This window comes from Ruditapes philippinarum, unplaced genomic scaffold (assembly GCF_026571515.1).
Source record: "Ruditapes philippinarum isolate M1 unplaced genomic scaffold, ASM2657151v2 ctg1320_1_1_1_1, whole genome shotgun sequence".
In the NCBI taxonomy this organism is placed as follows: Eukaryota; Metazoa; Mollusca; class Bivalvia; order Venerida; family Veneridae; genus Ruditapes; species Ruditapes philippinarum.
The window spans coordinates 169,099-182,492 of record NW_026857134.1 but is presented as its reverse complement, the minus strand read 5'-3'; the positions used below and the strand labels follow the sequence as shown (position 1 = coordinate 182,492).

The 13,394-nt window shown below is 32.3% G+C and overlaps 1 protein-coding gene across 3 annotated transcripts in view; it reads right to left on the bottom strand.

Annotated features, from left to right (window-relative positions):
- LOC132748885 (pleckstrin homology domain-containing family M member 1-like) overlaps positions 1-13,394 on the bottom strand; it is a 45,898-nt gene that overhangs the window by 15,001 nt on the left and 17,503 nt on the right. For 2 of the 3 annotated variants that reach the window (XM_060738548.1, XM_060738547.1), the window contains exons 5-12: positions 12,776-12,871; positions 12,235-12,314; positions 10,369-10,439; positions 9,335-9,463; positions 7,685-8,996; positions 6,527-6,675; positions 4,883-5,019; positions 1,610-1,669 (exon numbers count right to left, since the gene is read on the bottom strand). In XM_060738548.1, coding sequence (XP_060594531.1) covers positions 1,610-1,669; positions 4,883-5,019; positions 6,527-6,675; positions 7,685-8,996; positions 9,335-9,463; positions 10,369-10,439; positions 12,235-12,314; positions 12,776-12,871 — 2,034 coding nt within the window. The remainder of the gene's footprint in view (positions 1-1,609; positions 1,670-4,882; positions 5,020-6,526; positions 6,676-7,684; positions 8,997-9,334; positions 9,464-10,368; positions 10,440-12,234; positions 12,315-12,775; positions 12,872-13,394) is intronic. The other variant, XM_060738549.1, reaches the window with a different exon arrangement.

Genomic DNA, 13,394 nt, shown 5'->3' with positions numbered 1-13,394 from the left:
AAATTATGATCCTAAAGATACCTGCAATGTCTCATTTACATTAAGTAAATGTGGTGAATGATCTTGCATGCAAAAATTTAACCAGGAATGGTCACTAAAGGCTATATTATCAGCCAAAATGTCTCAGCTTAGTTTATGGGTCTTAACTAGTGATTTGTGAACCACAATTATCATCCTAAAGCATGTGCAAAGTTTCAACTGAATACCTTTCGATTTTGTGCAGACTGATCACATGACAAACCAATTTTAAGTGACATTATGTTCATTTTTTCACTGTCGAGTTGAGCTTAATTGGCCATATATCAAACAAGATTGATGATTAAGTATATCGCAATTGACCAAAAATTGATAACGAAAAATGTTAAGAATAAAAAACACCTCTTGAAAAGTACAATTTGGTTGATATGCTAAGTAATAATCTATTTCAGAAATAGGGGAAATGTGTGCATAGGAAACAGATGCCCCCACATTCCACTGTTCTGTCAGTCTACTGACATAGAGCAGAATAGTATGACAGACTGACAGACAAAGGAAAATCTACATGACTCCCCTTAGTGGTTGGGGCATAATGACATCTGAATTTTATAATGTTGACATCTTGATATTTTCCAATATTGAGCTGCAAGAATTCCAAATCTCAATTTTATATCCTAAAGTATGCTTAAAAAAACAACAACAAAAAACAAGCACAACTACACATGATGACCAACATTTCTGTAAAGTTTCATGACTCAAGGCCAAATACATATAACACAAGTTGAAAATTTCAATTTTTTACTGGATAAAGGGCAATAACTCTAACAAAACTGAATTAATCTACACAAGAAAACCCAGGTGCAAAACTTCTCACAATGACCAACATTCCTGTAAAGTTTGTTGACTCTAGTTCAAGCACTTAATGGACACATGCCCCCCCCCCCCCCCACACACACACGGACAGACAAGGGTAATCTAAACACCATCCCTCCCCATAGATCTGGGGCATAAATAGACATGTGTTTTGTTTGAAGTGAATATTTTCAGATCTTGTGGAGCTTGATATTGTATGCTAAACTTGAGGACCTTTCTGTTGAAAATGTGTCACAGTAGAGTGGTAAACATATACAAGCACAGTGCATTAACTAGAGTGCAGGTATTAGTTACCCGCACTCCAGAGCATTCCCATTGACTGGCTCATTTGTTTGGGGTTTACTAATTGTGACGACAGAGAAATGGGATAGAAATATCATATTCAGATGCTCGATCATTGGTTACTTTTTTCTGGGGTTTCATATTGTGACAACAGGGAACATGTTTTTATTTTTGCCTTTGATACAAAAGAGAAAGAACATCAAATCACTCTGCAATCCGATTTACAAATCAGATAGCCATGTGTTTCAATTCTCTTTCTATTACTTAAACCATGAACTCTCACATGTGATGTTAAATACTTTAAGTGGTTGATGACCAAGTTTTAGTACACTAAATATACAGAAAATAATTTTGAATACAACAATTTATTTTTACTAGAAAAATGAAATTGACTGTAAAGTAAAATCAACAGAAAGATATCAAAATTCCTGTTTAATCATGCCACACATATATCACCCAATTGCTAGGAATCACTCACAATATCAGAGTCTGTACAATTACTGCATACAACCTCAAAATCTTCTAGATTGTCTGTATCCTATGTACATATCAATATCAAAATAAATTAACATTGTGATCTAATGCTTTATGTAAATTATCTAGATTTTTGTTTGTTTGTTTTGGGTTTTACGTCACTTTGACACAGTATAGGTCATATCGCGACGTTCCAGCTTTACTGGTGGAGGAAGACCTCAGGTGCCCTTCCGTGCATTATTTCAGGCACGAACGGGCACCTGAGTAGAACCACCGACGTTCCGTAAGCTAGCTGGATAGCTTCCTCACATGAAATTATCTAGATAATATGAAAATTTACACACATAAATTGTGAATGATACATGTTCTTTAAATATCTAAACTCTTGGTGGATTTTTCTTTTATTTCAATTCTTTAGCGGTGGGCTACTTCTGACTCATTAACTATATAATTTGGTAGAGGCTGGTGGGCAATGTTTATATATATAATATATATAAAAGCTCTAGGTTGTATAGTTCCATGTCTATGTATATAACAGAGCTACATGCAAATATCTGTACCTCCGGTATATGCATAAGAAGATTTAAGTGACTTTATATACAAGTTTATTGCAAAAAACAGGACAGGGCCAATTCTGAAACCTAGACATCAGTTACAATTCAGTAGAAGACCAATGCTTTTTAGCAAATATCTATGAACAGGTCATTACCTGGTATTAATTTTGTTGACATAATACTTTTACCATTTCATTTTTAAAATCTATTTTTATCTTTGGTGACTTACTTCAAAGTCAATTTAAAGGTTTATAAGATGGTATTCAAATAATTAAAAAAAATTGCAGATTTCAGACAATCACAAAAGCCCCAACTCTGTGAAACTCTCTCTTTACTCATGTACTGACAGGGCTTCCATTAGTGGAAGTTTTGGACTTATTTACTCTGATTTTGGCTTGTGGCCTCCAAAATGCAATACTTTTTCTCCTTTACCTAAATAATGTGACTTCCATTGCCATTTTGCAGTGTCTGACTTGACTGATTCAATGTTTTATACAAGTCATGATAACCCTGAATAATTCACTAAATAATGTTCTGTTCTGCAGAGATGAAAAATTAAAGGAGAGAAAAAAATTTGAAACAAAAGCTACACATGACACAACACTAAATTTAAATCCAGGCTATAATTCGAACAATTTTTGTATGTTTCATTCCAAATATCTAATCTAAAGCCTCTATAGTATAAAAGAAGAAGAATTTTAAAATCAATGCCCCCAGGACTTTTATTTGAACAAACTTGGTAGACAATTAGAAGAATTTTCATGCTAAATATCTAAGCTCTAGCTCTTTGGGTTTTGAGAAGATGATTTTTCTTTGTTTTTCTTTTGGTTGCCATGGCAACCAGAATTTAGCAGTGAATGGAATTCTTTGAGATTTTTTTAACATTCCTGCTCAGTTTTAGCAATATTGGCCTATTGGTATAGGAGATTGTTGTTTTAACAAAAAGTTTGCCACCCTTTATGACACACAATGGACGCAGAGTAATCCCAAAAGATCACCTTTGAGCACTTTGTGCTCAGGTGAGCTATTAAGTTGTACAAAGATCTTTTGGTGAATATTACAGGCATATCACAAGTTCATTGTAAATTATTGCTCTTTGTTTTTATGTTTGCTTCATTACTACAGAGCCTACTGTAATTATGTTGGTCTACTCAAATATAAACATTTTATCACATAACTTGACACAGAGGAAAATACAATGATTTAACTTATCAAGTGAAGTTTGGTCTACATGATAACTAATGTAGGTAATGGGAATGTGCTGGGATAATAATGTAATGAAGGAGGTGGGCAATGAAAATGCAAAATAGCATATAAATAGTATGAATTGAAACAATTTGTTAAAAACAATGATTTATATAATGAAATTCAAATACTATATTTTTTAACAAGTAAGTATTTTAAGATTGATATTTAACAAACAAACAAACAAACTGTCTGCTAAATCACATGACAAATACATTTATAACAAAGGCCACCACAAGTGAGGCCAGGGTTTGACTTGTTCTTATCTCTAAAGACATACACATCACAGTGAAGGTTTCTCATATTTTCTCTAGACAACAAATAGAGAATTTAAAATAAATTTGTTTATATGACCTTGATTGTGAATGTCATTTATAGATCAAGGTTATAATCAAATTATTCAACATGTCATTTGAGCTGTATGGCAATTAAAGCACTTTCAATCATATGACATTCATGGTCAAGGTTATTTCATAAATAAGATCATATTTGAATTATAACATGTCAGTTTTGTCATAAGAGTTGTATTAAAATAATGTAGAACACACAAATATGTGTTATGTTATCAAAAAAATCTCTTTTCATTTTCTCCAAAAAGTGTAATACTCTTTATGACAGGTCCACTAGACAATGTTCATGTTAAATATCTAATAAATATTTCAAAGGGTTTAAAGAACATTTTTTTAAGTTAATACTGTACAATGTATATTTAATTTTACATATACAGAAAATTTATGACCCCAAGGACAGGGTCATTTTGACCCTACAGGCATAATTTAAACAATTTTGTTAGAAGATCTCTAGATGATATTTATATACTGTTGACTATCATTATCTTAAAGTCAGCAGGATGGTTGAAAAAGTTGAGACGTCAGGGTTTAATATACTCAAATAGAACTGATTATTTTTCATCAGACATGCACACTGTACCTATTATTTACATCAAATAAACTAAGTACAAAATCTTCTTGTCTTGTTTTCTAAAAGCTGATATAAAAGCTGTGGGTGTAGTACTTTCAGAGCATGAAGATTTTTGAGATTTGCATTTTTGTGACCCTTTTCTTGACTAAGTGACATATTTATGTATCTAACAACTTCGATAGTGGACCTCTGAAGAATTTTGGAAGTTTGGTTAATATCCAGTCATTGGTTTCAGAATAGATGTAGTTAAAACAAATTTTTGATGAAACAACAGAGAGGCTTGAAGAAAGGTGACCAAGAGCAGGTAACTCAGACATGCTTAAAATCATGATCTATGTTAAAGATTTTGGACGGCAATGGCAAGAACATCACAGAAGAATGTAGCAAATGCTTAAAACTTTTCATTGATAAAGAACTCTGACTTGACTTACATAATGCTAGCATGAAATTTAGAATATTTTAATATTAAATTTTATCTAGCGACATTTCAATCTGGAAAGGAATTAATTTAAAATTTACAATATGTTGAATTTGAACAGATTTTAAAGTTGAAATACCTCATTTAGTGAATTTTGTTGTGTAGAGTAGACTGTTTCCTTTCTAGCTGGAAAGTTGTTGAGAACATCATCTACAGATCTGGCTGACAGAGAACTAGCAGGTGTATAGTTCTGTAACAGACTCCCAAAACTTTCAGCTAACAAACATACAAACAAAAATTCTGTAACACGTTTACAAAACTTAACCTTAAACTAGAACTCCGCGAGTCGGATGTGTCGCCTTGTGAACAATGTAGTTTAGGGGAAATGGCCAGGACAAAAATGAAATATGAAAAATAACAAAGGGCAATAACTAAAAAAATAATAAGTGCAGAGCAGCATTTCTGTACACTGCACTTCTTATCAATAAGATCTATCATTCTATGATGTTTCAAGTCCATAGCTTTCATACTTGAGGAGAAATGACCAGGACAAAAATAAAGTAAGAAAATCAACAAAGGGCAATTACTCAAAAATAAGAAATGCAGAGTATCAGTTCTTATGCACTGCACTTCTTTTTAATGAGATCTATCATCCTATGAAGTTTCAAGTCCATAGCTTTTATACTTAAGGAGAAATGGCCCGTACAAAATTAAAAAATGAAAATAAACAAAGGGCAATAACTCAAAAAATAAGAAATGCAGAGTACCAGTTCTTGTGCACTGCACTTCTTCTTAATGAGACCTATCATCCTATGAAGTTTCAAGTCCATAACTTTTATACTTTCGGAGAAATGGCCAGGACAAAAATTAAGTATGAAAATTAACAAAGGGCCATAACTCAAAAATTAAGAAATGCAAAGTACCGATTCTTGTGCACTGCACTTCTTAATAATAATATCTATCATCCTATGAAGTTTCAAGTCCAAAGCTTTTATACTTAAGGAGAAATGGCCTGGACAAAATTAAAAAATGAAAATTAACAAAGGGCAATAACTCAAAAATTAGGAAGTGCAGAGTACTGGTTCTTGTGCACTGCATTTCTTCTTAATGAGATCTATCATCCTATGAAGTTTCAAGTCTATAGCTTTTTTAGTTGAAGAGAAATGGCCCGGACAAAATTAAAGTATGAAAATTAACAAAGGGCAATAACTCAAAAAATAAGAACTGCAGAGTACCGGTCCTTGTGCACTGCACTTCGGGTTATTGAAAGAAGCATGCATACCAAGTTTGAAGTCAATCAGACTTATAGTGACTGAGTTATGCTCCGGACAAGCTTTAGCGGACGCCGACGCCGACACCGACAACGACAACGACGCCGACACAGACGCCGCCGCAGCCGACACCGCCGACAAAAGTAACCCCTATATGTCACCTTTTCAAGGCGACACAAAAAGGAAGTCACATAGTTCTTACATAAGTTTCCAAAGTGAAAATATACAGTTTACTTGTAACACAGGCATGCAAAACTTCTGTACAAGAATATATACAGTTTACAAAACCATACAAAACTTTCAGTTATCAAGAATACAGTGTATTTCCTAAATATAGGCATATCTTTCAGCTTCTTAGTTATTCTACATGCAAGATCAACTTTTTATCTAAAACATCAGGCTGAAGTCATTCAGTGATCCTACATCAAAACAAACAAATATCTTTCATATAATAAAAATAACTTTAATTTTTATTCAAAATGTTATATAAGCATGTGATAATGAAGACTTACATTTTTTCCTTGTTATAGGTAGGGACATAGATGACAAAGGTGGTGACAGGGCATTAACAGAATCGCCAGCTTCACTGTCAAATGATGAAGACCAACCTCTTCCAGTCATCATCAAGTTGTTACCCACACTCTCACGTTTCTCATTCAACCTTTACATAATAAAATTACATGATTATGAGAGCCACATTGCTATACAAAATATGCCAGCTTTAATGTTACCAAAAGAAACAATAGTTACAAGAACTCTATATTTGGTAAACACACATACTACTTGCACTGACTCTTTTTCAATGACCAAATTTACAACAAGGGGGCCCTAGGGCACAAGCGCTTACCTAAGGACAAACATTTTTTGTGTAAAAGCAGTGAAAGCTAGTGATTATTACAAGAATTTGAACAATGTTGGTCATTAGACCATACCTCATGCAAAATGTATTTTTTAATTTATACTATATACATGGTCCTAATTTCATAGCTGTACATCAAAAACAAGAAAGTATGTCACTAGGTCAATATTTAGGTCATTTGATATCAGATTTCAGTTCTATACATAAAACTTTGCACATGGTCAAAATGTCATAGCTGTATATAAGAAAGCCAAAGTAGGTCACATCATCAAAATCTAGGTAAGGTGAAGTTCAATTTTACATCTAACAATAGCCAACGCCAGGTGGGTGCAACACTTGACTTTTTTACTTTTTCTAAGAGCAAACAAATAAACGGCTAAAACAAATCTTTAAACAGAAAGAAAATTAAAGAAAAAAAATTAAGTTTTCCGTTTTACTTATTTTGATAGGTCTGTCTAGTCACACCTTTTTAAGTATAAATCATTTCCAGTTAAGAAAATATAAGCAAAATTCAATCATCTGACCTTGACGGTTAAGGTCATTTAAAGGTCCAGGTCATATCTAGATTATTCAACAAGTGTTGTATTGTCCACAAATTAATCAAATCCATACTTAAATAACAAAATTATGACAACTTAACCAAAATTCAATAATTTAACCTTGACGGTCAAGATGATTTAAAGGTCACGGTCAATTTAACCTTTCAGGCAGTCATGTACAAAAGGTTGTTTTGTCCAAGTATGAAGATAATCCATTGATTAAATACCAAGTTATTGATCTTCTTTTGATCTTTTTACAGAAAAACACTCACCTTTTAAGTGTAGAGTCCGGTGGTTGAGAACCATAATTAACTTCATTCTCCATTTCATCTAACATCTTGTTTTCACCATAGAACTGTCTTGACAAGTTCTCAGTATCTTCATTAAGTGGCATTCCATCATATAAATGGTCTACAATACTAGAAGTTAAATCTTTTTCATTTTCATTGTGATGTTCAAGAACATTTGGTAAAGATTTTCTTGGACTAGAATTATCAATTTTTTGAACATCTGATGTAATTGCTAAGGAAAAGCGGTGTCTTGACAGATATTCAGGATTGTCCAGTGTTCTCATTTGATCAACTTTTAATGCAACAGCATCAGAAAGATCTGGTTCAGCAGATTTTTGAGGATTTAGGTTTAACTGTGGCTTTAATTTGTCAATAGATGTGCTTTTACTTGTTTTTATCAATTTATGAGTTTCATCCCCAATATTTCCTTCATTATCATCCACAACTTTACTTTGCTCTTGCAATCTAAGCTCATTTAGTAGTTTTTCTGACGTGTCTATCAATTTTTCACCCTCTGTTATAATAGGACTATCATCTATCAACTCTGTAGGACCATAAACATTATACAATGAACTTCCTTGTTTACCATTACTAACCGAATTAGCTTCATCCAAAATTTCTTGCTCGTTTTCTACAGTGTCAGGAAGATCTTCTGTTAAGATACTATTCAAAATTGCATCTTCTTTAGCTTCTCTGGTGATTGATTCTAACCTTCGTACTCGCTCATGTTTTATTTCTATGACTGGACTACTAAAGAACTCTTCTGTGCTCTCTTCTATTTGTACATTGCTCTTACTTTTCTTGTTATCTTCGTCTTCACTAAAATTTGCATCTCCTTTTGCACCTCCTTCTATTAGAGTATTATAAGAGTTTCCAGTATTGTAAGCTTCTGTATTGTCTGTTGTACATTTTACAATGTCAGTTGTTTCTTCTGGATTGTCTGTCTCGTCATATGACACCTCATGTAAGCCATACTTTTGAACATAAGTTGCAGGACTAACATTTAAATGTGGCAGATCAGGTGCTGACATGTGGCTTGAACTTGAACAATCCGACAGTGGTTTTTCAAAATTCTTGGAGATCTTTTTAAACTCTTCAACATCTCTTGAAGTGAATTCTGAAGATGAAATAAAGTAGGCAGATTCTGATGTGGGTCCTAATTTTGGCTGCTCCATTGGGTTAAAAGGTGGACATCTACTTTCTAGGTTAGACCTTGATTTGTTTTTTATAACATGAACAACTGTGTCAGAATCTTCATCTCTTTCACGAAGTTTGCTTGCTTTTGAACTTTGACCTGAAATATGAAATTCTGTATGTAGCAGTTAATTTTCTAATCATAATAATCTATGTATATATCAGGATTACTGGATTACATTTTTTACTTGTAAGAAGACAATGTAAGAAAAATGCCCAAATATTATTATGTGCCAGTTTTAGAATACTGGTAAACTTTCTTGATAAAATTAATGTACATCATTTTAAGGAAATAAACAGATACAACATTATGAATAAGCAGAACTGCCTGTGTCCTGCCTAAGATACCACCACATACCACTTTGGCTGTTGTGCTCATTGAATGTGCGTCAAATTTGGGCAGTATGGAAAATTTAGTACAAAAAGGTTTAAACAAACCTGTAGTTTTGATCACAGGGGGTGGAGCATCTCTACTATTTATGATTCCTGCTAACACAAGCGGTGCATATGACCATTCATTTAATACACTGGCATTGTATGACAGCTTGAATTCAAAGTTTGACAAACCTAACAAATAAATTAATCAAATTATTAAATTATCATCTGTAAACTTTCAGTGATTTTACTGAAACCCTTATGTAACACATATTCTAACACTCCTCATGATTTTGTCACTATACACAAAGAAGGAAAAACCTGGTGTTAAACTGCCAATAAGTTAGGGACTACTTGTATATGCGGCTGTTATGTTTTCTCCCTCAATTATATAGTTTACAAAGCCTTTTAAAGCAACAATAATAACGCATTTTAATTGATATTTACCGTTCATACAATGTTTTTGTTTCATATAATGCTGAAATTATATCTCATACACACTAACACAAAAGGTTTGATCCATATTAGTTAATAAATTTTTTGACAAAATGGCGCCAAAAAGTGACCTTCAATGTAGTTCCAATTCTCACTTCAAACACAATGTAACAATGAAACAACTTTATGTAACTGGCTACCACCCTTTAAATCAGTCCTACCATTTACCACAACAGGTAAAAGACACTATGTTACAGGAATTCATGTGTACCTATGGTAAATAACTTCACAGTGGTACAGTAACAATATACAGATTTAATTTATCACAAAATATATTGTCCCTGATAAGTGTTTGGTTGTGCACATATGATACATTTGTAAGGTGCTACTATAGAATAATTAAAATCTATCTAGTATGGTAGTATGAGATATGGTTGAAATGGATTGTGGACAAGAAATGCCAGATGGAGTACATCAGACAATTATCTGAGCATTTGGTGTTCAGGTGTCAAATTATTCTTTGACATGAGAATACATGAAACATATATTCAGCAAATAAGAAATGTTAATACAGCATTGTATTGACCAAGAAATTTCCAACCAAGATAAACAATCAACAAATAGTAATAACCTTCAACAACATAATAAAAATAGAATGATACCTTGAAGATATGTCTTCATAATGCTCGGCTGTTCTCTATCTCTTAGATACGCTGTACGCTGGTAAAAATATCTAAATGTAAAAAATAAAATTGGGTAAAATATATAATGACATAGGACCATAACAATGTGATTTTGAGAATAAATGCTTTTATATATATAAAATGGTTGAAAATTTCTATCATACCCTTAAAACATGACTGTAATTTCAGACCTTGTTACCCCTTCCAAGTATTACATCAGTAGATTTGGACAAAAAGAAATTAATTGTAAGAGTAATTTTACCCATTATCATATATGCATGGTGCTATTTTATGCTATTTTTGGGACGTGACACATCTTTTTATTAAGTTTGCAGTTAACAGTTGCCTTGTGCTTAATATTTTTCTGGTTCTACACTGTGAGTCAATGGTTCTTATGCTTAATTGTATGAAAGATTGAATACTGTTGTCGCCGACTCTTTCACATATGAAAGGAAAGATCAACAGGGAACAAGAACAGTCAGCAAACAGGATCTGACAGTCCCCACCACACAAGACCATCAGTAAGGCAAAGTTAGTATCAATAACAGTTATCTGTTCAAAAATCAGTGCCTTCTAAAGTTTTCATGACATTCAAATCCCTTTGGCAACCGGCGTGTTGACCAGATCTCGAAGATGTTGGTAGAACAATAGGCTTTTGCAACAAAATGAAAAAGTATATTAATGTGTGGAAAGCACACTTTTAGGCAGCAAATGCCTATTCTTTATATTTTGCTGATTACTATAGAATTTTTGTATCTATCTGTAATGCATGTTTAAAACCTCAAACCATAGGAAATATGGACAAAACATAGAGGTAAACAGATCTGTAATAACTTATACAGTAAACTCCGCTTATAACGAACACATTGGGACATTCAAAATCTGTTCCTTATATCCGGAGTTCCTTGTAAGCATATAGCGAATTAGTTCCTTGTATCAGGAGTTTTTATAGCGAACAGATTTACATATAACGAACTGATTGTTAAACATCGTCCGCCATTTTTAAGAGCATTTGATTAAGAATAATTAATCATTTATTTCATTTTTAGACACAATACCCGAGAGCGTACATTTTGGAATTTGAAAATCCTTTGCTATTTCAGTTTTAGTTTTACTCCCTTTCTCAACTTTTCATAAAACATCATATTTTGTTTCTTAACTCACTGCACTGTGCTTTTGGTTTTCTTTCAATGAATAAGAATAAACAAGATTTTCCATTTTTCTTCCTTTTATATTGAATATCTTCTATTATATTTTTAGGGTGACTTTAACTATTAATAACATATAGATTTCTTTTAATTTCAATCAAGCATACTTTGTAGTTTTCTATGGATTATGTTTGCAAGCATGCGTGATTATGTTGAAAACCGATAATTATTTTACTCGAGCAAACTATTAAAGAAAAGAAATTATAGAATAAAGAGAATTACTGTTTTATCTTTGTGACAAGAACTCAAGCTAAAAATATCCTAAATAGAAAAAAATATTACATACTTCTATACAAATTCATTTTCATATATTGAATTACATACAACAATAAACGGTACAATCCGCGAGTTTTATTCCGTGCCAATGAAAACGAAAGTTGAAAATGCGGTATATATTTACGAATAAATGATATTTGGAGTTCGTTTTAAAGGTGTAATTTTATGCACTTTTAACTAAATTGGGACTAAAAAATGAGTTCCTTATAAGCTATAATTCCTTATAACCGTGTTCGCTATAACCGTATATTTTTATATTAAATAAAGAAGGGCAAAATTCGGGCCAAAATAAATTGTTCCTTATAACCGGAAGTTCGCTATAACCGTGTTCGCTATAAGTGAAATTTACTGTAATACTTACTCAAGATTTTTACTGTCAGATATCATTGCATCAATATAACTCTCCATAATGCCATCATTTAGTGCTACACGTACCCATGCCTTAAATATGTAAGTCAAATTCAATAATTGGTTCTGTCAATACTTTTTATGTACTTACTTGACAGCTTCATCCGAATTTAACCATAATAGTAATATGTAAATGCCTGAAGTCAGCTACATTAACCAAAATAACAATTTGAAATAACTGTTAATTAACAATCAAACGTTTATCTGTAAAATTGGAAGATTGTGTCAATATTGTATGCCATAGTCTTGCCTTCCAGATATGGAGAGAACAAATACAGAAACAAACTTGTGATGTTAGTAAAATATATATATAAGTTCTTTACCACAGAGACTTAATACATGTATTTGCAAAATTTGGGGTCACAATTATTACAAGTTTTTTCTCCATGAAAAAGCCGTCCTTAAAAAATTTCACCATTTGAAAGTTTCTAGGAATACAGTTATCTATAATTACCATTACAGTAGAGACTAAATTAAATGTAAAATACACAAACCCGACACAGTCCTATCTCAGTAGTAATTTGTCCAAGATGTTTCAACTGTGCTATCACTTCTCCATGTGTATAATTTGATACAAAGTTCCAAAAATTCTGAAATTCAAACATGAGGCCAATCTTTATCAAACAGAACACAAGTTACCTAAAAACAAAAATACCTAAGTTTTTGGTTTTGTTGTGTCTCACAAAAACATTTTTTAAAGATTTCACAAGTAACTTTACTTTTGCTCAAGTGACCTAAGAGTCTTGCATCTTCATATTTCATTCAATCTAAAACATTTTTATATAAACAGCAACAAGAAAATGTTTTCTTAAATTTGAGCAATAAGTTTATCAAATAATTGTGCTATAAACTTGTGTTCCCTGTGATATTGAATAACAATGGTAACACACACCCAGCACAGCACATCAAAAATGTTATTAAAGTTAAGTTGTACTTCTAATTTGTTTATACTTTATCACCTGTTTTTCCATATATTTCACCAACATGTTTTATAAGATGACATTATGTCCAAATTTGACGTCATTTACAGATGAAATGGCTAAATTTGACGTCATTTACAGATGAAATGGCTAAATTTGACGTCATTTAGTGATGAAATGGCTAAATAATCAT